General features: G+C 46.8%; 1 protein-coding gene across 1 annotated transcript in view; it reads right to left on the bottom strand.

The window, feature by feature from the left end:
* The window catches only part of LOC120882707 (beta-glucuronidase-like), a 52711-nt gene that overhangs the window by 15174 nt on the left and 15122 nt on the right, over positions 1-22415 (bottom strand). Inside the window, 3 exon segments of the mRNA XM_040266698.1 lie at positions 28-170; positions 353-534; positions 880-1065. Of these exon segments, the coding sequence (XP_040122632.1) occupies positions 28-170; positions 353-534; positions 880-1065 (511 nt within the window).

Below are 22415 nucleotides of genomic sequence, written 5' to 3'. Positions count from 1 at the left end.
GAGGGCAGATCCTGGCAGGAGCCTCACCAATGTCTTGGTCCATGTTGGTGGTGACGGTAATGTCGTCGATGTAGGTGGTAGGCGTGGTGTAGAGGACCACAGACCGATGCAGTCCCGCGTAGTTGAAAAAGTCAAACTTTGTGTTCTGGACAAAGTAACCCTTGGGGTACCTAGGACGGAGCAAAGAGACAGTGGCCTTGTCCCGAATCCTTCGATCTCAACTCACTTCTCTCCCTGGCCTCCAAGAGCCAGGGCCTCACCTCTGCTGTAGCCACCCTGTCCTCTGGTGGGAAGATGTCTGGGCAGGGTGGGGAGTGGGGGCGCGGGCGGGGGTGGGCAAGGTGCTGCTCACATGGAGGGGTCCGTCTTGTAGAGGATGGTCCCAGGCGGCAGGGTGTGGGGGGACAGCGTGTTGTTGATGGCGATGGTGAGGCGGCAGGAGGACAGGGGCCCGCTCTGGACCAGCTTGCTGATGTCAGCCTCGAAGGGGAGATGGCCCCCCTCGTGCTCGACCACGTGGACCCCATTCACCCACTGCAGATACAGAGAGACAAGTGGGGCTGGGGCCCGGCCGTTTCCGGCACACCCTCACACACAAGTGCAGGATGAGGGAAGCAGGCAGAGTGCGGCGGGTTGAGGGTTCTGCCAGCTGCCACCACCTCAGGAGTGGAAGAATGGGGCTCCAGGGGAATAGATGAGACCACTCTCCGCCACCCAGGGCACAAACCCTAGCTTGGGGCCTTAAATGTGCCCCGCCCCGACATGTGCCCCAGAGGCAGGCTGTCAGGTGGCGGCTGGGAGCAGGCTCCCCAGGACAGCCCATCCCCCACCCCGCCCCGCGCCTGGCCACCCGCTCTGCCTGCCGCCCGCTGCACTGACCACGATGGCATAGTAGTGGGCGCTGCCGATCCTCAGAACCACTCTCATGCCCAGGTCTTCCGTCCACCGCTGGGGCAGGGTGATCTCCCGTTCATACCACACCCAGCCGACAAAACTCCGCAGCTGCCCGTCCTGGCCCACGTCGTTGAAGCTAGAGGGCACCGGCATGTCCAGGGTAGGGCCCGACTGAGGAGACAAGGGCGCGAATCAGGTCCAGACCACCCAGGAAACTAAGGGGCCGGGTCCCCCAGCAATTCTGCCTGCAGGACAAAGCTGGACAAAATGACTTCTCCCCAGGGCCTTCCTGGTGGCCCAGCGGTGGGAATTCGCTTTGCAATGCATGGACACAGGTTCCATCCCTGGTCTGGGAAGATTCCACATGCTGCAGGGCGATTAAGCCCAAGCAGCACAACTAAGACCAGATGCAGCCAAATATTTATATGGCTGCATATTAAAATATTAAAAAAAAAAAAAAAGACGTCTCCCAGACCCTCCCAGATTCCAGACCACCCTACCAGCAACTCACCAATGACTTTTATGGACTCATTTAATTTTTACGACTCCATGAAGCAGACCCAGTCACTCACTCACTCACTCACGGATGCACAGGGAGCACCCACATGGTGTTCTAGGTGCTGGGCATAGAACACTGATCAAGGCCTCTGCTGTCAGTGAGCGGTTCTATGTAGAGAGTGTGGAGAGGGGCAGGGAGCTATCTTGGGGTCAGGGAAGGCCTTTGGGGGCCAGGACCCATGAGATACAACCTCTGGACATCCTGGCAGAACCTGAGCCCCACAAGGAACCCACTGAACCTCTTGACCCTGAACACCTCAGGAAGAAGGCAAGGCAGGAGCAGACAGACAGCTCAGCGAATCTGGAAGCAGCTTGGGGAAGAGCTTCCTGAAGACACAGATGGGACACAGGAGCTTGGAGGAAGCGGGATTCCCTGCCCCTCACAGCTGTATGCCCAGTAGCTGGCCCACGCCCTGCCACACAGTGAGGACCCAGTAAATACTGACTGAACGAATGGATAACTTTCTGATGACACCAACAGCTAGAAGGCTTTGTGTCCGAGGTCTGGTGGGAGCAGAAGTTCTTTCTCAGGGCAGCGGGCACTCGGGTCTCCATGGAAAAGGGTGTGCCCAGGTCCACAGCCAGCCTGGGGCAAGAAGGATGTCCAGAAATGAGACCCTAACTAAGAGGAAGATGATCAACTGACTGCCATGGGGAAGAAGGCTGGCCGGGGAGTCGGGGCCGCTTTTAGAGGAAACTGTGAGTGGGGCACGTGCCCGGCTCCCCCGCCCCTTTCCTCCTCTGATGAGGGCTGAGCAGCAAAGACTGAAAAAAGAGGAAAAGGTCAGTTTTCATTCCAATCCCAAAGAAAGGCAATGCGAAAGAATGCTCAAACTACCACACAATTGCACTCATCTCACTCGCTAGTAAAGTAATGCTCAAAATTCTCCAAGCTAGGCTTCAGCAATACGTGAACCGTGAACTTGCAGGTGTTCAAGCTGGGTTTAGAAAAGGCAGAAGAACCAGAGATCAAATTGCCAACATCCATTGGATCATCGAAAAAGCAAGAGAGTTCCAGAAAAAACATCTATTTCTGCTTTATTGACTATGCCAAAGCCTTTGACTGTGTGGATCACAACAAACTGTGGAAAACTCTGAAAGAGATGGGAATATCAGACCACCTGACCTGCCTCTTGAGAAACCTGTATGCAGGTCAGGAAGCAACAGTTAGAACTGGACATGGAACAACAGACTGGTTCCAAATAGGAAAAGGAGTACATCAAGGCTGTATATTATCACCCTGCTTATTTAACTTATATGCAGAGTACATCATGAGAAACGCTGGGCTGGAAGAAGCATAAGCTGGAATCAAGATTGCTGGGAGAAATATCAATAACCTCAGATATGCAGATGACACCACCCTTTTGGCAGAAAGTGAAGAGGAGCTAAAAAGCCTCTTGATGAAAGTGAAAGAGGAGAGCGTAAAAGTTGGCTTAAAGCTCAACATTCAGAAAATGAAGATCATGGCATATGCCCCCATCACTTCATGGGAAATAGATGGGGAAGCAGTGGAAACAGTGTCAGACTTTATTTTTGGGGGCTCCAAAATCACTGCAGATGGTGATCACAGCCATGAAATTAAAAGACACTTCCTCCTTGGAAGGAAAGTTATGACCAACCTAGACAGCGTATTCAAAAGCAGAGACATTACTTTGCCGACTAAGCTCCGTCTAGTCAAGGCTATGGTTTTCCAGTAGTCATGTATGGATGTGAGAGTTGGACTGTGAAGAAGGCTGAGCGCCGAAGAATTGATGCTTTTGAACTGTGGTGTTGGAGAAGACTCTTGAGAGTCCCTTGAACTGAAAGGAGATCCAACCAGTCCATTCTAAAGGACATCAGTCCTGGGTGTTCTTTTGAAGGAATGATGCTAAAGCTGAAACCCCAGTATTTTGGCCACCTCATGAGAAGAGTTGACTCATTGGAAAAGACTGTGATGCTGGGAGGGATTGGGGGCAGGAGGAGAAGGGGACGACAGAGAATGAGATGGCTGGATGGCATCACCGACTTGATGGACGTGAGTTTGAGTGAACTCCCGGAGTTGGTGATGGACAGAGAGGCCTGGTGTGCTGTGATTCATGGGGTCGCAGAGAGTCGGACATGACTGAGCGACTGAAATCAACTGAACTGAACTGAAAGATTTTTTTCCCCCAAATGCTTATAATATAAAAATAAGAAAAAGTAAGATGCAAAAGTTTATACTGTATGATCCTGCTGCTGCTGCTGCTGCTGCTAAGTCGGCTCAGTCGTGTCCAACTCTGTGCGACCCCATAGATGGCAGCCCACCAGGCTCTGCCCTCCCTGGGATTCTCCAGGCAGGAAATCTGGAGTGGGTTGCCATTTCCTTCTCCAATGCATGAAAGTGAAAAGTGAAAGTGAAGTCGCTCAGTTGTGTCCGACTCTTAGGGACCCCATGGACTGCAGCCTACCAGGCTTCTCCGTCCATGGGGTTTTCCAGGCAAGAGTACTGGAGTGGGTTGCCACTGCCTTCTCTGACTGTATGATCCTAGCAGTGCTAAAATTAAATCCACACAGATGTAGACAGATGTGAAGTGTTATTATCAGTGTTATAGGTGATTTCCATTTTCTTCTTCATATGTTCTGAGTTTTTGAAAATTTCCAACATGAACATGCATTAATTTTATAATCAGAATCAAAAGAGTGGGGACTTGCCTGAAGTTCCGGTAGTTAAGACTTCCCCTGCAATGCAGGGTGTGTGTGTTTGATCCCTGGTCCAGGAGTTAGTATCCCACCTGCCTCTAGGTCAAAAAACCAAAACATAAAACAGAAGCAATAATGTAACAAATTCAATAAAGCCTTCACACTAAAAAATGGTCCACATGAAAAAAAAAGAAAGATAACTATGATCTTTTTAAAACTAGCAAATGGGCACAAATAACTAAAGTTGATCTGCTTCTGTATGTGTGTGTGTCTACGTGTGTGAGCGTGCGCGCACAAGCACGCACTCAGTCACTCAGTCGTGTCCAGCTCTTTGCAACCCCACATGCTATAGCCCGCCAGACTCCTCTCTCCATGGGATTTTCCAGGCAGTAATACTGGAATGGGTTGCCATTTTTATCCAAGGCCATCTCCCTGACCCAGGAGTCAAACCCTGCTCTCTTGCACCTCCTGCTTTGGCAGGCAGATTCTTTCCTATTAGCACCACCAAGAAAGAAACCAATAACCATTTTAAAGTTCGCAAATGGGCACAAATAAAGTAGATCTGCTTCTATAAATTAACAAATTGATTTTCCATTTGAGAGTCAACCTGTACATACTTAATTAGTTGAAAGTTGACTTTCTACTGTTTGATAGAGATCAGAGAAAACTTGGTTTCCAAATGCGTGACCCTGACAACCAAACCCTGAACGGTGAAGTCCATTGGCCAGTTCCCTTCCCCCTTCATTTTGCAGCCATGTATAAACTGAATCTGGAGATGAAATTTTGGGAGTTGCAAGCAATGAGAATGGATGAGGTCACCAAAGAAAGGAGGGCAGATGGATAACAGATCTTAAGATTAGCCCTAAGACACCCTGTGTTATGAGTAGAGGGGACAAAGAGGATGAATGAGCAGGTCACCATCTCCTTGAGAATAAATGCAGACCCCTTAGAATAGTCTGTTGTGGTCTGACTGGTCCCCCTGATCCCTGGCTCTGAGTTCCAGAACACACCATGCTCCTGCTGGCTTCTGGGCCCTGGCTTAGAACCCTCCCTCTGCCTGGAAGCCCTTCCACCCTGACTAGTTAACTCTTCCCGCTTCCCCATCACTCTCATTCTTAGTGATCATTTCAGAGTTTTGTTTGTTTTTTAGCCACACCATGTGGCTTGTAGAATCTTAGTTCCCCAACCAGGGATGGAACTGAGTTCCCTCAACAGTGAAAGGGCAGAGTCTCACCATGAGATCACAAAGGAATTCTCTTTTTTCCCAATACCTTTATCTTCACATCTCTTGGCCTCCGGTTCATTCCTCCACATACACACAGGCCCCAAATCCACTGAGCGATTTGGTCCTTGGCTCGGGTCCCCTCTCCATCGAACCTCCTGTCCCTGTCAGTGGCCTTCCCACCCTGGGCCTTTGTTCTGTGACCACCTTAACTTTAGCTACCTTTCCATGACCTGTGGTGACTCATTTACTGGATCATGGTCTAGGTTCTCTTCAGTTTCTCTTACCCAAGACTTGAGATTCCCTCCCAGCCTACCATCTCCTCTAATTTTCATCGTCCCCATTTACTCTAAATTTGCTCTTTTACCAGATCCAAGCTCTGTTTTTCTCTATCCTCCCCATTTATTTTATTATTATTTTTTTTAAGTCTTAGATCTGACCTCACAGCATGTGTTATGTTAGTTCCCCAACCTGGGATCAAACCTGTGCCCCCTGCATTGGAAGGCAGAGTCTTAAGCACTGAACCACCAGGGAAATCATGTCCTCCCCACTTTTCTGAATTGAGTTCTCCTCCCCCAGTTTTTCAGCCTGAAAGCCATTCTAAAACCACACCCTGGCTCTCCCAGGGGTCTCGTGGCATTCTATAGCTTTTCTTCTGGAACCTCTCCACTCCTGTGTCCCCTTTTCTCTTCCTCAGTTGCTGCCACCACCCACTTCACCCTTGGGAGAATATTCTCCTCACAAGCCCCCAACCCTGATGGACATCAAACCAACTTCCTCTTTGCTGGTTGCGAAGGTGGGCACACACTCTTTCTATCCTAAGGACTTGTGTACACAGGGAGAAAGGGGGAGACCAAGCTATCAAACTCAGGGAAGTTACTGAGTTCCATCTCTCATGGGCTGTGGTCTGTAGTTGCTGCTTTTCTTTTGAAACTTTCCTCTAGTTACTTATTTTATAATATTTATTTGTTTGTTTATTAGTGCCAGGTCTTACTTGTAGCATGTGGGATCTTCCTCCTTGACTAGGGATCAAACCCACACCCCCTGCACTGGTAGCATGAAGTCTTAGCCACCGGACCTTGGTAAGGAAGTCCCGAAACCTTTCCTTTAAAGATCCGTCAGAGTGAAGAAGGAATTCATAGGGCCTGGACTCCATCTTAGGCCTATTCATGCTGATCATGCTCAGCCACCTTTCCAATGGACTCTGAGCTCTGTGTTTAGTGCCTATGAAAACAACAGCAGAAGGATAAGACCCCCTCAAGACAGGGGAACCTTGAAGATCATATCTAGGTTACTCATCGCCTAAGAGAAAACATACACTATCACCCCTTCCTCCAGACAGGCCATAAATTTTTCTGTATCTATCGGAGTGTAACCTCGGGTTTATTGATTATTAGCTAATTGACTGAGCACATCAGCACATAGCACGTGAATGAATGATGGGGTTATTGGGATTGTATTTTCCTTTGTTTATGTAAGTCTCAAGGAATTTGGGGTGGTGGGTTCAGACACGTACACATGGGGTATAAAAGATTTTCACAAATGCTGGTGGGGTCCTTGGCTAAGAAGAGACTCTGCTTTGGGCCCGCCGGTGTAATAAACTGCACTCCACTATCTGCATTGTCCTTCTGAGTGAGTTTGTTTCCCGGAACGCGTGGCTACAACAGTGGCTTAGCTGGTAAAGAATCTGCAATGCAGGAGACATGGGCTCAATCCCTGTGTTGGGAAGATCCCCTGGTGAAGGGAAAGGCTATCCCCTCCTGTATTCTGGTCTGGAGAATTTCATGGACTGTAGAGCCAATGGGGTCACAAAGAGCTGGACATGACTGAGTGACTTTCATTTCACTTTATCATTATACATACATATGTATACACACACACACACACACCCCCTGTTTTCTTTTCCATAAGATATATGTGGATACAAGCTAGAATCAAGATTGCCAGCAGAAATAACAATAATCTCAGGTATGCAGATGACACCACCCTTATGGCAGGAAGTGAAGAAGTAAAGAGCCTCTTGATCAAAGTGAAAGGGAGAGGAGAGTAAAAAAGTTGGCTTAAAGCTCAACATTCAGAAAACTAAGATCATGGCATCCGGTCCCATCACTTCATGGGATATATATGGGAAAACAGTGGAAACAGTGGCTATTATTTTTTTTTTTTTTGGCTCCAATATCACTGCAGATGTTGACTGCAGCCATGAAATTAAAAGATCCTTACTCCCTGGAAGGAAAGTTATGACCAACCTAGACAGCATATTAAAAAGCAGAAACATTACTTTGCCAACAAACGTCTGTCTAGTCAAGGCTATGGTTTTCCAGTAGTCTTGTATGGATGTGAGAGTTGGACTATAAAGAAAGCTGAGCACCAAAGAATTGATGCTTTTGAACTATGGTGTTAGAGAAGACTCTTTAGAGTCCCTTGGACTGCAAGGAGATAAAACCAATCCATCCTAAAGGAGATCAGTCCTGAGTGTTCATTGGAAGGACTGATGTTGAAGCTGAAACTCCAGTACTTTGGCCACCTGATGGGAAGAGCTGACTCATTTGAAAAGACCCTGATGCTGGGAAAGATTGAAGGCAAGAGGAGAAGAAGACGACAGAGGAGGAGATGGCTGGATGGCATCACCAACTCAATGGACATGAGTTTGGGTGGACTCTGGGAGTTGGTGATGGACAGGGAGGCCTGGTATACTGCAGTCCATGGGGTCGCAAAGAGTCGGACATGACTGAGCGACTGAACTGAACTGAACTGATAAAAGGGGATTCCTTGGGACATTTTTCCCACTGCTTTTTCCTCCAGTTCTTCAGCTCCTCTCTCCCAGGACTTGAGCCCAGCCAAAACCCATGATGCCTGGCTTCAGGACCTAATGAAGCTCAGGCTCTGATTACTGATTGCAAAAATTCAGTTAGAGACACAGCAATAGGTAAGAGGTGGATTTGTTAGGATTCAGAGACAGTACACCCTGTGGGGTGTGGGCCATTGCAGAGTGCAAGGGCTTAGGCCATGGAATGTGGTTGGGCTAGGTTTTGTGAGCTGGGTGAATTCATATGCTAATGAGTGGGAGGGTCATCCCAAGCACTGGGGAACCACCCACTCTTCTTTTCACTGTCTTGGAGCCGCCCTGCCACCTCTGGGTGTGTCATTTAGTTTACAGATTGGGGATTAAGGTTTAGTTCAATTTGATTTATCATCTTGGACCCAACTGATTTTAATCAGTTTATGTTATGCCCTTGCACTATGTCATTCTTTCAAAAGTTCTGTCCTGCCCCCTTCCTTCCTGTTTCATGCTCTTTTCCTGATCCCCATCTGGGCCCACAATGTTGCCTTTTCAATCTTCTGGAGGGACAACCAGAAAATAGCTGGCCCTTGGGAGGGAAATACTGTATAATATCCAGTCCCTCTAGATATTCAGACCTTCATTTTCCAATAGGTGGGCTATTGGGCCAAAGAGTGTTTCCTACAACATGTGCAACACCAGCATCTCTCAGTGAACCCGCTAGGGCAGGTGAAAGGCACACAGTGCCTGCTAGAAGTCCATCTGTTGGCATCCTTTCAAAGGCAACTGGGCCTCCTAATGTTTGCCACTTAGGGAGTTAAGCCCTGCAGGCTGTTTGGGCCCAAACCCTTACCACCCTTCTCCTAAAGTTACAAACATACCCCAGGATCAAATCTCCATTCCACTTTTATAGAACACCTGGTCTGTTGCCTCTTACCAACTTGTTCTTAGGTCAATTATTAACTCCTACAACCAGGGCCCTGCCCCCTTGTAGGCAACATTGCTCCACCCAGCCTATTATTAAAATACTTTAATGCCCCTAACAGGGCCAGATAACCCATTCCTTTGTCATTAGTTATTACCTAAAGTGGGTCTATGACAATGAAATGTTTACCATTGGAGACACCCTACCCTGCTCTTATGGAGGACTAGGGGAGAAAATTAGTGACTTACATTCCCTTAGAGCAGTAGGAGGATAAGGCTTATGACTGTTTCACCAGGTTCCCGGTCGGTCTCAGGGCACAGGCTTGGATTGCTTTACATCATGATATCTATTCCCATCTGCGGTGAACAAACTGACAATGAGTTAAAATTACAACCCCTTAATCCTACCCAGCACTGGTCATCCTAGAGACCTTGGGGACACCCAACTCCAGTCTGGGAATCTCAGGAGGTCAACATGCCTCGACCTGCCTAGGGATCTGGTACTTGAAAGGCTGTCACACCGCAACCTGCTCTTGGACCCACCAGTCCAGGGGTCCTAGGAGGCGTCACGCCTTGACCGGCCCAGGGACCCAGTTCTCGGGAGTCCCACCTGCATCTCCAGGAGGCTGTCATGCCTCAGCTTGCCTGGGGATCTGCACCCTGGCCCTGCCTGGCCCTCAGGTTGCAACAGTAAGTCTCAAAAAGACTCATCCCTAAGGAAGTCCACCCATGGAAATGGAAGGAGACCTATTAGTTTTTTTTTCTTTCTTTTCCTCTCTGTAATGATTGTCTTTCAGGTTGCAAATAACCAATCCACTTCCCAACAGACACCCTTGAGATGCATCCTTGATGACTGGAAGCTGTTAGAGCTGATCCTCTAACTCTAAGGAGAAGTCGCTTAAAATTCTTTTGTGCCACTGTGTGGCCACAGTATCCTCTGAGGGACGAGGATCACTGGCCAGAGGATGGGAGTTTAAGTTACAATACCCTCCTGCAGCTAGAATTACGATGCAAAAGACAAGGGAAATGGACAGAGATCCCCTATGTCCAAATTTTTTTCCGACTGAGAGATATGAAGGAACTCTGTCTTAAGTATGGGATTGTTGTATGCCCTAAAAGTGAGCCGACTAGGCAAATGATGTTAGACACAGACAACCAACCGAAGGAACCCCCCTGCCCCACTCTGTGAAGGCTCACCTCCCACAGCTCCCGAGTTGCCTGGTGCTCCTTCCTTGTATCCAAATGTGCCCCCGTATCCAGAAGCACCCCCTCCACAAAAGCCAGCTCGAGTATGTCCCTTAGTTGAAACTGGAGGAGAATTTGGACCAACTCGGGTCCATAAGCCCTTCTCCCTCTTAGAACTAAGACAGATCAAACAAGTCCTGGGAAGCTATACAGATGATACAGGCAAATATATAGGTACATTCCAACACATTACCTTGGCCTTTGACTTGATGTGGAAGGACATCATGGTCATATTTAGTCAAACTTTATTTGCTCCTGAGCATACTTGGGTTTTAAAGGAAGCCCAAAGATATGCAATGGGGCTTCACATGTCAAGTGGTAAATACCCAGTAGGAGAAACTGCAGTCCCCTCCTCAGATCCTAATTGGAACTATAATCACCCTGAGCACATCTGTGAAAAGGATCATTTTCTAATCTATGTGAAGGCAGGACTGAAAGCAGCCCAGCAAAAAGTAATCAGCTATGCCCGGGTCTCAGCAATTACTCAGGAGCCCAGTGAGAACCCCATTGCCTTTCTGGAAAGGCTAAAAGAGGCCCTGCAAAAGTTTACCAATGTGGACTTAGACTTTTATGAGAGACAGGTGATTTTAAAAGACAAATTCCTGTCCCAATGTGCATCAGATATCAGAATAAAGTTACAACAGATGGTCCAGACAGCCACCAATACCTTTTATAACAGAGAACAGAAGGAGCCAAGGCCCAGAAGGAGAAAGGGAAAGAGACAAGGCATGCCCAGATGCTGGCTGCCCTCCAGGGAGGCCCTATGGCAAACCCCGAGTCCCTGAAGGACAAGGCATGAGGCAAATGCCTAATCTATAGATAGGTAGGCTATTGGGCCAAAGAGTATCCAAACCGTGACAAGTCTCCTAAAATGGCTTGCTGTAAATGCCATCAACTGGGACATTGGGTGGCACTCTGCTCTCAAGATGCAAGAGCCTCAAGGTCAAGCGCCAAGCCTTCCCTCACAAGGGTTCAACAGGACTGAAGCAGCCGGCTCCAGCCAGCCTACTTGTCACAGATAACGATCATGGGGCTTAGCCAAAGGTGCAACTGGATGTGGCAGGTAGGTCCGAGAATTTCTTGGTTGACATGGGGGCTACCTACTCTGTCCTGACCTCCTACTCCGGAGCCTTCTCCTCCCAAATCTATACCATTTTGGGTGCTACAGGAAAAACAACTACTAAAAGATTCACCTGAGTACTTTGTTGCTGGGATGGACAAACATTTTTCCACCAGTTTCTAGTGGTCCCCGATTGTCCTCCTCCCTTATTGGGAAGAAATTTCTCCCTGCCTTCAAAATCTTGCAGCTACTGCAGTCCTGATAGAAGATGCTTTAAAACTCTCTTTTTGGGGAAAACTATTTTTACCAGCCACCAAGTGAAACAACTCCTAAATGGGAGAGGCCATTTATGGATGTCTGATCAAAGAATCCTCAGAAATCAAGTAGTGCTGATGGAAAATCCAGGCCTCACTATATCCCCTTGTGAGGTTCTTGATCCAGCCACCCTCCTGCCTACCCCCGAGGGCTCTCTCCCCTTTCACTCTTGCCTAGAAACCTTGGCTCACTGGACAATACCCTGAGAAGGATTGCTGGAAGATCCTCTGACCAATCCTGAGGAAATCTGGTACACTGATGAGAGCAGCTTTGTCTTGGATGGACAAAGAGCCGGATATACAGTAGTCTCCAATTTTGACACAGTAGCGGCTAAACCTTTGCCACCAGGTACTTCAGCCTAATTAGCTGAGCTCATAGCCCTGACTCGAGCTTTAGAGCTGGGAAAAGGAAAAAAGAGTAGCTATTTACACTGACTCCAAGTATATCTTTCTGTTGCTACATGCGCATGCTGCTATTTGGAAAGAAAGAGGCTGCCACTTTACCACCCAAGGGTCCCCAATCAAATATGGTAATCAAATCCTTAGAGACTTGGAGGCAGTCCATCTGCCCGCTGAGGTTTCAGTCTCCCACTGTAAAGGACACCAAAAAGGGAGCATCGAAATGGCACAAGGGAACCTAGCAGCTGATCAGGCAGCTAAGAGAGCAGCATTACAGAACCACGATTTAATAGGGGTTGCCACCTTAGTTCCACCGACTAATTTGCCAGAAACTCCTTCATATGCTGAAGGTGAGACTCTTAAAGCTGAGAGTGAGGACTTTCAAGACCATATCGGGTGGTTCTAAAAGGAGGGGTTCCTTTTTTCTGCCTGGGAACTTCCAATGGAAGTTGGTTAACTCCTTACATGCCACCACTCATTTAGGGGAAAAGGCCCTCCAAAGATTACTAGACATGTCCTTCAGAGGAACAGGCCTCCAAACGATTGTAAGGCAAGCGGTCTCCTCTTGTCCCACTTGCCAGTTAAACAACCCCGAAGGAGCTCAAAGACCCCAGCCAGCCCAGCCTGTCCAAAGGCGTGGGACCTATCCAGGAGAGGACTGGAAGATGGACTTCACACAGATGCCAGTTTCTCAAGGGTATAAATACCTAAGAGTCATGACAGATACATTCACAGGATGGATTGAATGCTTTCCCACCTGGACTGAGAGGGCTGAGGTGGTGGTGAAAAAACCGCTCCGTGAAATCATTCCAAGATTTGGTCTGCCCAGGTCATTACAAAGTGACAATGGGACATCATTTACTTCTAAGGTCACCCAAGGGGTCTCTAAAGCATTGGGCATTACTTATTATCTCCATTGTGCCTAGAGGCCTCAGTCTTCAGGAAAAGTGGAAAGAGCCAACCAATTCTTAAGATCAGCAATAAAAAAGATAACTCAGGAGACCTCTCTGGGATGGAAGGAGGCTTTACCAATAGCTCTTCTCTGCACCTGAATTGCCCCTAAGGAACAGCTTGGTCTTAGTCCTTCTGAGATGCTATATGGGGGACCTTTTCTTTATGTCAATGACCTCTTCCTAGATCCAGAATCTCAGACCCTCCAGTCTTATACCATGGCCATTGGTCAATTCCAACAGGATATACGCTTGTGGGGTGTCAACTAGGACACAAAAGATTCTAAGGAGTCACTGCTATACGCCCCAGGGACTCAAGTCCTAATTAAAGTTTGGAAAGATGGGTCCCCAAAGGCTCAACTCCAGCCCACATGGAAGGGTCCCTACCCTGTAATACTTTCTACCCCCACAGCAGTCAAGGTACCAGGACATGACACCTGGATTCACTACTCACAAGTCAAGCCATGGAAGAAAACAGAAGAGGACACTCAATACACCTGTGAGCCCTGAGAGATCTCAGATACCTATTCAGGACTACCAATGAGTGCCATTCTAATGAACACCCCCCAAATCTAGTTTCTGGGGATAAGATTTCTCAGGACAGCTCTAAAGAACCAACACAGCTTGGCAGGGGTTGTACTCCAAAACAGACAGGAGATAGATCTTCTGATCCCTGAACAAGGAGGGACTTGAGCCATCCTGGCGATGGGAATTTGGAGTTGGCTAATGCCCCTACTAGCCCTTGTTATGCCATATTGATGCTGCTTATGATTGCTCTGTGTATTATCAATTGTCTAACCCATTTTGTCTCTGCCCAGGTCAACAAGCTACAACATGCAGTGCCAGTTCAACAAGGATATATAAAGTTACAGTCGACCATGGAAAATATTGCTCACCCTTAGATGGACACTGCTATAAGGACTCTGAGGCCTGAGACTAGCAAGAGGGGGAGGCCCAATGCCCCTCGCCATACCAGTTCAGCAGGAAGTAGCCAGAAAGACCTCGATGCCCCTATTCCCAAAGAAATGGGCCTCTCATCTCTTGAGGGGGGAATGTTAGGTAGTTAGAATAGGAAAAAGGAGTCCAGAAGGGCAGTGGCTAAAAGACAAGGAAGGGAAAAGCCCACGAAAATAGAACAAAGGAAGGACAGAGGACTGGACTGAGGACCTCAGGTAGAACAAACAGCACTCCTGGCTGGCCCAACTTACATAGGGCAGGCCCAGGGGGAGGAAAAAAAACATAACATGAGGAGCCAAAGCGCCGGGGGTCTCTCTCACCCGTTCACGTGCGTGCTCGCTCGCTCTCTCCTCTTCGCGTCTTTTGGGTTGGCATGCCCTCATGTCCGCAAGGATGTATTTTCCTTTTATTTTCTAGATAAAACAGAGCTGTAACACTGATCTGTATGACAGCTGAGAGCTCTAACACGGTCTGTCCAAGGGCTTCAATATCCGTCGCTTCAAATTTTTGTTGTGACGAGACAGAACCAAGGAAATTACACACTGCCCTGACATTTCATAAATAGTCTCAATTCTACACTTTATTCAGATAAGAGCCTTTAAATCAATTTTATATGACCTGGACTGGTGTCTATCCTCTGTTGCTACAGAAAGAGGAAATCCCTGAAATTTTTTTTGTCTTGCAACATTCTCAAGACTCAATACCTGCTTTCCATTAGCACCTACAGAAAAAGAAGGCCTAGGGATCTCAAAACCCAGCCTATGGAAAGGAAAAAGGCAGATGCTAGTTCTAAACCAGAGGAGTAAGGGACATGTAACTTCTTCCTTGAAGCACCTGATAGAAGTTAGCACCCTTGGGACTTTCCTGATGATCCAGTGGCCAATGGATCCAATGGTCCCAATGCCAGGGGCTGGGGCGGGGGCGTTCGATCCCTGGTCAGAGAACTAGATCCTGAAGGCCAAAACTAAGACCCAGTGCAGTAAATAAAAAGATATATTTAATTATTTTTTTTTTAAGTTAGCAACTTCAGGTCATCTCACCTCTCCCTGATCTACCCCTGACACTTCTCACAATCCGGAACAACCCTGTCTATTTCCTCTCAGGAATGCCTGGGGTAGACTGAATAACAAAGCACTGCCATCAGCATCCCCAGGAGAGACATCCCCTGCTCCCAGCCCTAGCAAGCCAGGCACCACAGGGCACATGCTTTGGCCAGATCCAGCCATGCTGACATGCATAGCTCTGCTCTGTCCATTTCCATGATTTCACCCTTTCCTTTGAGCACTTAGGTGGTTTCCCATTTTCACTTTACCATCAGCACATTCCTCACATGCCTCCTGACCTTTGGCTCACACATGATACTTTCCCCAGGTGTTTCCTCAACATGGAGCTGCTGGGACTGGAGAGTCTGTTCATCTTTCCCTTTTCGACTTTCCTGTCCCTCTCCCTATTCATCTTCCCCAGGCACTCTCCATGAGGCTGTGCACACTGGTGTTTTTAGTCCCAGCTACTCCACATGAACTGACTCATTTGAAAAGACCCTGATGCTGGGAAGGATTGAAGGCGGGAGGGGAAGGGGATGACAAAGGATGAGATGGTTGGATGGCATCACTGACTCAATGGACATGAGTTTGAGTAAACTCTGGAAGTTGGTGATGGACAGGGAGGCCTGGCATGCTGCAGTCCATGGGGTCGCAAAAAGTCGGACACAACTGAGCGAATGAACTGAACTGAACTGACTACATGAAAGCTAAAGAAAATCGCCCAGCCACCAGCCCCTCTCTGGACCCAGTCCAGGCCCATGCCTCTCCCCTTTGACCACCTCTGCTTGTGTCTGCTTCACAAAGAGGTCTTGCTAATTTTCATTTTGACTAGATCTTTCTGAATCTTTTCTGTGTTTCATTCATCTTCATTTTATGTCTAAAGCATGGAGTCATGATGCTATTTGACTGTAAGTCTGCCCTAAGCGACTTTTCTATGCATCTCCCCCATCCCTCATCACCCTTCTGTTACCAAGTCCAAGCTCTACTCACCACACAATAGTCCAGTTAACAGAGAGAGGTGTCAAGGCAAGGAATACAACTTTACCAGGAAAGCTGGCTGACTGACAAGATGGCAGACTAATGTCTCAAGTTAACCATCTTTATCAGGGTCTGGATGCCAGGTTCTTTTATAGAATGTGGGGGGAGGGGAGGATTAAAGTAAAAAGGCCATTAATTTTGCAGCTATCTCCTAGAACGGCCAATCTTGGGGAGGATATGAGTTAATTTCTTCCTTCCTGTAGCCATCCACAGGTGGACGTGGTCCTGAACAAAGGTGTTTTGGTTCTGGCAGAGGGGCTGGGTTCCCTGAGGCAGGCTATTTTGTATGGACAATATCCTTTTACTGAACAGAAGCAACCAGAAGCAAAGGTTAAAGGAAAAGAAACAGATCTAACATGGAGTCAGTCCTTCCCTGTAACTTTTATACTGGTATTCCTGTTCCTGGGCCCCAGAAATACCTTCCCAGGCTTCTCTTGGAGGCTGCATAGTTCTTTCTCCTGTTCTCTGGGTCATGTTTCTAAGCTTGGCTCAGATGCCAGCTCTTTTGTTTCCTGATGGGACAAAACTTCCTCCTGGGATAGCCACTGTCAACCACATTTGCAGTCAGGGCCCTGACCTGGAGGCCTGGCTGCCTGGCACGAGCCAAACTGTGAGTCTGGTAGCCAGTCCTCCTTTCATAACCACAGTGACATGGACCTCACCTCATAAGTGAGAGCATACAGGGTATCACTTGGGTAAAGGTGATCTGGGACCTTTAGAGTGCTCCCTGGATTCCTACTGCTTGACGACATTAGTAACAGCACACACTCCCCCTTCCCCCCACTCCCAGCAGAATTTCTGCTGTGGAAGACTGTAAAGTGGACTTATTTGTTCTCTGCTACAGATGAGGAAACTGAAGCTGAATGAGAGGCAAGGTGAAATGACTTGCTCAGGGAAACACACCCAAAACTACATTGTCCATTTTTCTTTTCTTTTTGGCACAGCTTGCAGGATCCTGTGGGCTTCCCAGGTGCCTCTTAGTGGTAAAGAACCTGCCTGCCAATGCAGGCAACATAAGACATGGGTTTGATCCCTGGGTCAGGAAGATCCCCTGGAGTAGGGCATGCAAACCCACTCCAGTATTCCTGCCTGAAGAATCCATGGATAGAAGAGCGTGGTGGGCCACAGTCTATAGGGTTGCAAAGAGTTGGATATGACTGAAACAACTTAGCATGTACACATGCACACAGGATCTTAGTTCCCTGACCAGGGATTGAAGCCCAGACCTGGCAGTGAAAGTGCCAAGTCCTATTAACTGGACCACCAGGGAGCTCCCTACATTTACCATTGTTGATGGTACAACACCCAGAAGACTTTTTAATGTTTAGAACAGAAAATAATAGAAAAAGCCTCCACCTAGTGGTGAGGTGCATCACCACAAAGTTCCATTCAGTTCAGTTCAGTTCAGTTCATTCGCTCAGTCATGTCCGACTCTTTGCGACCCCATGGACCGAAGCACTCCAGGCCTCCCTGTCCATCAACAAATCCTGGAGTTTATCCAAACTCATATCCATTGAGTCGGTGATGTCATCCAACCATCTCATCCTCTGTCGTCCCCTTCTCCTCTTGCCTTCAATCTTTCCCAGCATCAGGGTCTTTTCAAATGAGTCAGCTCTTCCCATCAGGTGGCCAAAGTATTGGAGTTTCAGCTTCAACATTAGTCCCTCCAATGAACACTCAGGACTGATCTCCTTTAGGATGGACTGGTTGGATCTCCTTGCAGTCCCTTGCAGTCTCCTTGCAGTTCAAAAGCATCAATTCTTCGATGCTCAGCTTTCTTTATAGTCCAAATCTCAAATTCATACATGACTACTGGAAAAACTAGGTGGACCTTTGTTGGCAAAGTAATGACTCTCCTTTTTCATATGCTGTCTAGGTTGGTCATAACTTTCCTTCCAAGGAGTCTTTTAATTTCATGACTGCAGTCACCATCTGCAGTGATTTTGGAGCCCCCCAAAAGAAAGTCTGCCCCTGTTTCCACTGTTTCCCATCTATTTGCCATAAACTGATGGGACCGGATGCCATGATCTTTGTTTTCTGAATGTTGAGCTTTAAGCCAACTTTTTCACTCTCCTCTTTCACTTTCATCCAGAGGTTCTTTAGTTCTTCTTAGCTTCCTGCCATAAGGGTGGTGTCATCTGCATATCTGAGGTTAATGATATTTCTCTCAGCAATCTTGATTCCAGCTTGTGCTTCATCCACCCAGCGTTTCTCATGATGTATTCTGCATGTAAGTTAAATAAGCAGGGTGACAATATACAGCCTTGACGTACTCCCTTTCCTATTTGGAACCAGTCTGTTGTTCCATGTCCAATTCTAACTGTAGCTTCCTGAACTGCATACAGATTTCTCAAGAGGCAGGTCAGGTGGTCTGGTATTCCCATCTCTTGAAGAATTTTCCATAGTTTCTTGTGATCCACACAGTCAAAGGCTTTGGCATAGTCAATAAAGCAGAAATAGATGTTTTTCTGGAACTCTCTTGCTTTTTCCATGATCCAGCAGATGTTGGCAATTTGATCTCTGGTTCCTCTGCCTTTTCTAAATCCAGCTTGAACATCTGGAAGTTTACAGTTCACGTATTGTTGAAGCCTGGCTTGGAGAATTTTGAGCATTACTTTAGTAGCATGTGAGATGAGTACAATTGTGCAGTAGTTTGAGCATTCTTTCGCATTGCCTTTCTTTGGGATTGGAATGAAAACTGACCTTTTCCAGTCCTGTGGCCACTGCTGAGTTTTCCAAATTTACTGGCATATTGAGTGCAGCACTTTCACAGCATCATCTTTTAAGTTTTGAAATAGCTCAACTGGAATTTCATCACCTCCACTAGCTTTCACAGTGATGCTTCCTAAGGCTGACTTGACTTCACATTCCAGGATGTCTGGCTCTAAGTGAGTGATGACACCATCATGATCATTTGGGTCATGAAGATCTTTTTTGTACAGTTCTTCTGTGTATTCTTGACACCTTAATATCTTCTGCTTCTGTTAGTTCCGTATTACTGTCCCTTATTGAGCCCATCTTTGCATGAAATGTTCCCTTGGTATCTCTCATTTTCTTGAAGAGATCTCTAGTCTTTCCCATTCTATTGTTTTTCTCTATTTCTTTCCACTGATCACTGAGGAAGGCTTTCTTATCTCTCCTTGTTATTCTTTGGAATACTGCAGTCAAATGGGTTTATCTTTCCTTTTCTCCTTTGCTTTTCGCTTTGCTTCTTTTCACAGCTATTTGTAAGGCCTCCTCAGACGGCCATTTTGCTTTTTTGCATTTCTTTTTCTTGAGGATGGTCTTGATCTCTGTCTTCTGTACAATGTCATGAACCTCCATCCATAGTTCATCAGGCACTCTATTAGATCTAGTCCCTTAATTTCTATTTTTCACTTCCACTGTATAATTGTAAGGGATTTGATTTAGGTCATACCTGAATGGCCTACTGGTTTTCCTTACTTTCTTCAACTGAAGTCTGATTTTGGCAAAAAGGAGTTCATGATCTGAGCCAGTCAGCTCCCGGTCTTGTTTTTGCTGACTGTATAGAGCTTCTCCATCTTTGGCTGCAAAGAATATAATCAGCCTGATTTCAGTGTTGGCCATCTGGAGATGTCCATATGTAGACTCTCCTCGTGTTGTTGGAAGAGGGTATTTGTTATGACCAGTGTGTTCTCTTAGCAAAATTCTATTAGCCTTTGCCCTGCTTCATGCTGTACTCCAAAGCCAAATTTGCCTGTTACTCCAGATGTTTCTTGACTTCCTACTTTTGCATTGCAGTCCCCTATAATGAAAGGGACATCTTTTTTGGGTGTTATTTCGAAAAGGTCTTGTAGGTCTTCATTGAACTGTTCAGCTTCTTCAGTGTTACTGGTCAGGGTATAGACTTGGATTACCGTGATATTGAATGGTTTGCCTTGGAAACAAACAGAGATCATTCTGTCATTTTTGAGACTGCATCCAAGTACTGCATTTCAGACTTTTGTTGGCTATGATGGCTACTCCATTTCTTCTAAAGGATTCTTGCCCACAGTAGTAGATATAATGGTTATCTGAGTTAAATTCACCCATTCCAGTCCATTTTAGTTTGCTGATTCCTAAAATGTCAATGTTCATCCTTGCCATCTCCTGTTTGACCACTTCCACTTCGCCTTGATTCATGGACCTAACATTCCAGGTTCCTACGCAATATTGCTCTTTACAGCATCAGACCCTGCTTCTATCACCAGTCACATCCAAAACTCGGTGTTATTTTTGCTTTGGCTCTATCCCTTCATTCTTTCTGGAGTTATTTCTCCACTGATCTCCAGTAGCATATTGGGCACCTACTGACCTGGGGAGTTCATCTTTCAGTGTCCTATTTTTTTGCCTTTTCATACTGTCCATGGGGTTCCCAAGGCAAGAATACTGAAGTGGCTTGCCATTCCCTTCTCCAGTGGACCACATTTTGTCAGGACTTTCCACCATGACCCACCCGTCTTGGGGTGCCCCACACAGCATGGCTTCGTTTCATTGAGTTAGACAAGGCTTTGGTCCATGGAGTTAGACTGGTTAGTTTTCTGTGATTGTGGTTTCTATCTGTCCACCCTCTGATGCCCTCTCTCAGTGCCTACCATTTTACTGGGGTTTCTCTTACCTTTGATGTATCCCCTTCATAGCCTGTCAGAAAATCTGCTAAATACCTGACCTTGCTCACAGTTTTCATTGGCACAAGTAAGATTAAGGACAGAAGAACCCCCACTGGCTTGGATAACAGCTACTGGGGCTCCACAGATAGTGTCTTTGGGACATACCAAGGAGCAGACTCCCCAGAGTTCCTCAATTGCACCTACTGCCCCTTGCCTGTTCGCTGGGGGTTTGAGGAAACAAGAAATGAGGGATTGTAAAGGAATTAAGATTTTGTTAGGCATATGTCCCTCCAGCCACAGGAGCGAGACCTCCTACCTTAATTGGAGGTCTTCTGGAATCTGAGACTGAGCTACATGAACTTTCTGCTGAGTTTGTTATTAGCTGTCCCAGTTTGCAGCACACTGGGCTTGTCACTTCCCCCGCACTGGGTTTTCTTCGTGTTCAGCGCCCACCATAGGAGCTTTCACCAAGTTAGGCTCCTGCTGTGCTTGGCCTCCTCCTTGCGGGGGCTGTGCCGAGGTTGTTTCAGCCAGGTTAAATCTGAGCCACAGCATTAAAGATGTCAGGGGAGTGTGTAATTTCCTCGGTTCTGTCTCATCACAACAAAAATTTGAAGTGACAGATGTTAAAGCCCTCGGACAGAATGTGTCTCAGCTCTCAGACAGACCGTGTTACAGCTCTCAGCTCTCGGACAGATCAGTGCTACAGCTCCATGTCACACCTCAGTTTTATTTAGAAAATGAAAGGAAAATACATCCTCGAAGTGTGAGGGTATGCCAACGCAAAAGACACGGGGAGAGAGAGAGAGAGAGACAGCACGCGCATGCATGTGAAAGACCGACCCCTGGCCCTTTGGCTCCTCTTTTTATATGTTTTTTTCCCTCCCCTTGGGCCTGCCCTATGTAAATTGGGCCAGCCTGGAGTTCTGTTTGTTTTACCTGAGGTCCTCACTCCGGTCCTCGGACCTTCCTTTGCCCAATTGTTGCAGGCTTTTCCCTTCCTTGTCTTTTAGCTACCGCCCTCCTAAACTCCTTTTTCCTATTCTACCTACCTAACATGAAAAGTTCTGCCCAGAGTTGAAACTTATTCTATCTTCTGTTACTAAAAACTGTTCTTGGGGATGAGATACTAATACGTGCAATAGCATGGATTATCCCAAAAACATGGTACTGAACAAAAGAAATGAGACACAAGAAGCACACTGTATCATTCTACTTATGTGGAACTCCAGAAAAGCCAGATCTACTCTATGGTGACACAGTGTTATCAATGGTTGCCTGAGGCCAGGGATGGAGGCAAGATAGACTGTGCAGAGTGGTGGAAAAGTTTTTTCTTTGGTTGCACCACATGGCTTGCTGGATCTTAGTTTCCAGACCAGGGATCAAAACTGTGCCCCCTGCAGTGGAAAAGCCAGGGATGTCCAAAAGTTCTGTATTTTGATAGTGCTGGCAGGTATTTGGGTATATACATTTGTCAAGCCTTATCAAACTGTACACTTAGAACAAGTGTGTACTTCATTTGTAAACTATAACTTAAAGGAATTTGTTTTAAACAATTGGGGAAAAAGTCCTTGCAATTATTTCTACAAGGTGAGGAAGGGTCTTTTCAGACACTCAGACTTGTCTTTAGATCTTGTAAAAATAATCTTTAACTTCTAAAATATTTGTTATTTTAATTGGTTGTTATACTTGATAATTGTTGTCCTAGTACTGACACTAAAATAGTAATTGATATTTCTAGTGACATTCCTGTATTCCTAA

Source organism: Oryx dammah, unplaced genomic scaffold (assembly GCF_014754425.2).
Source record: "Oryx dammah isolate SB20612 unplaced genomic scaffold, SCBI_Odam_1.1 HiC_scaffold_2, whole genome shotgun sequence".
NCBI lineage: Eukaryota > Metazoa > Chordata > Mammalia > Artiodactyla > Bovidae > Oryx > Oryx dammah.
This window is presented reverse-complemented; position numbering and strand designations above follow the sequence as displayed.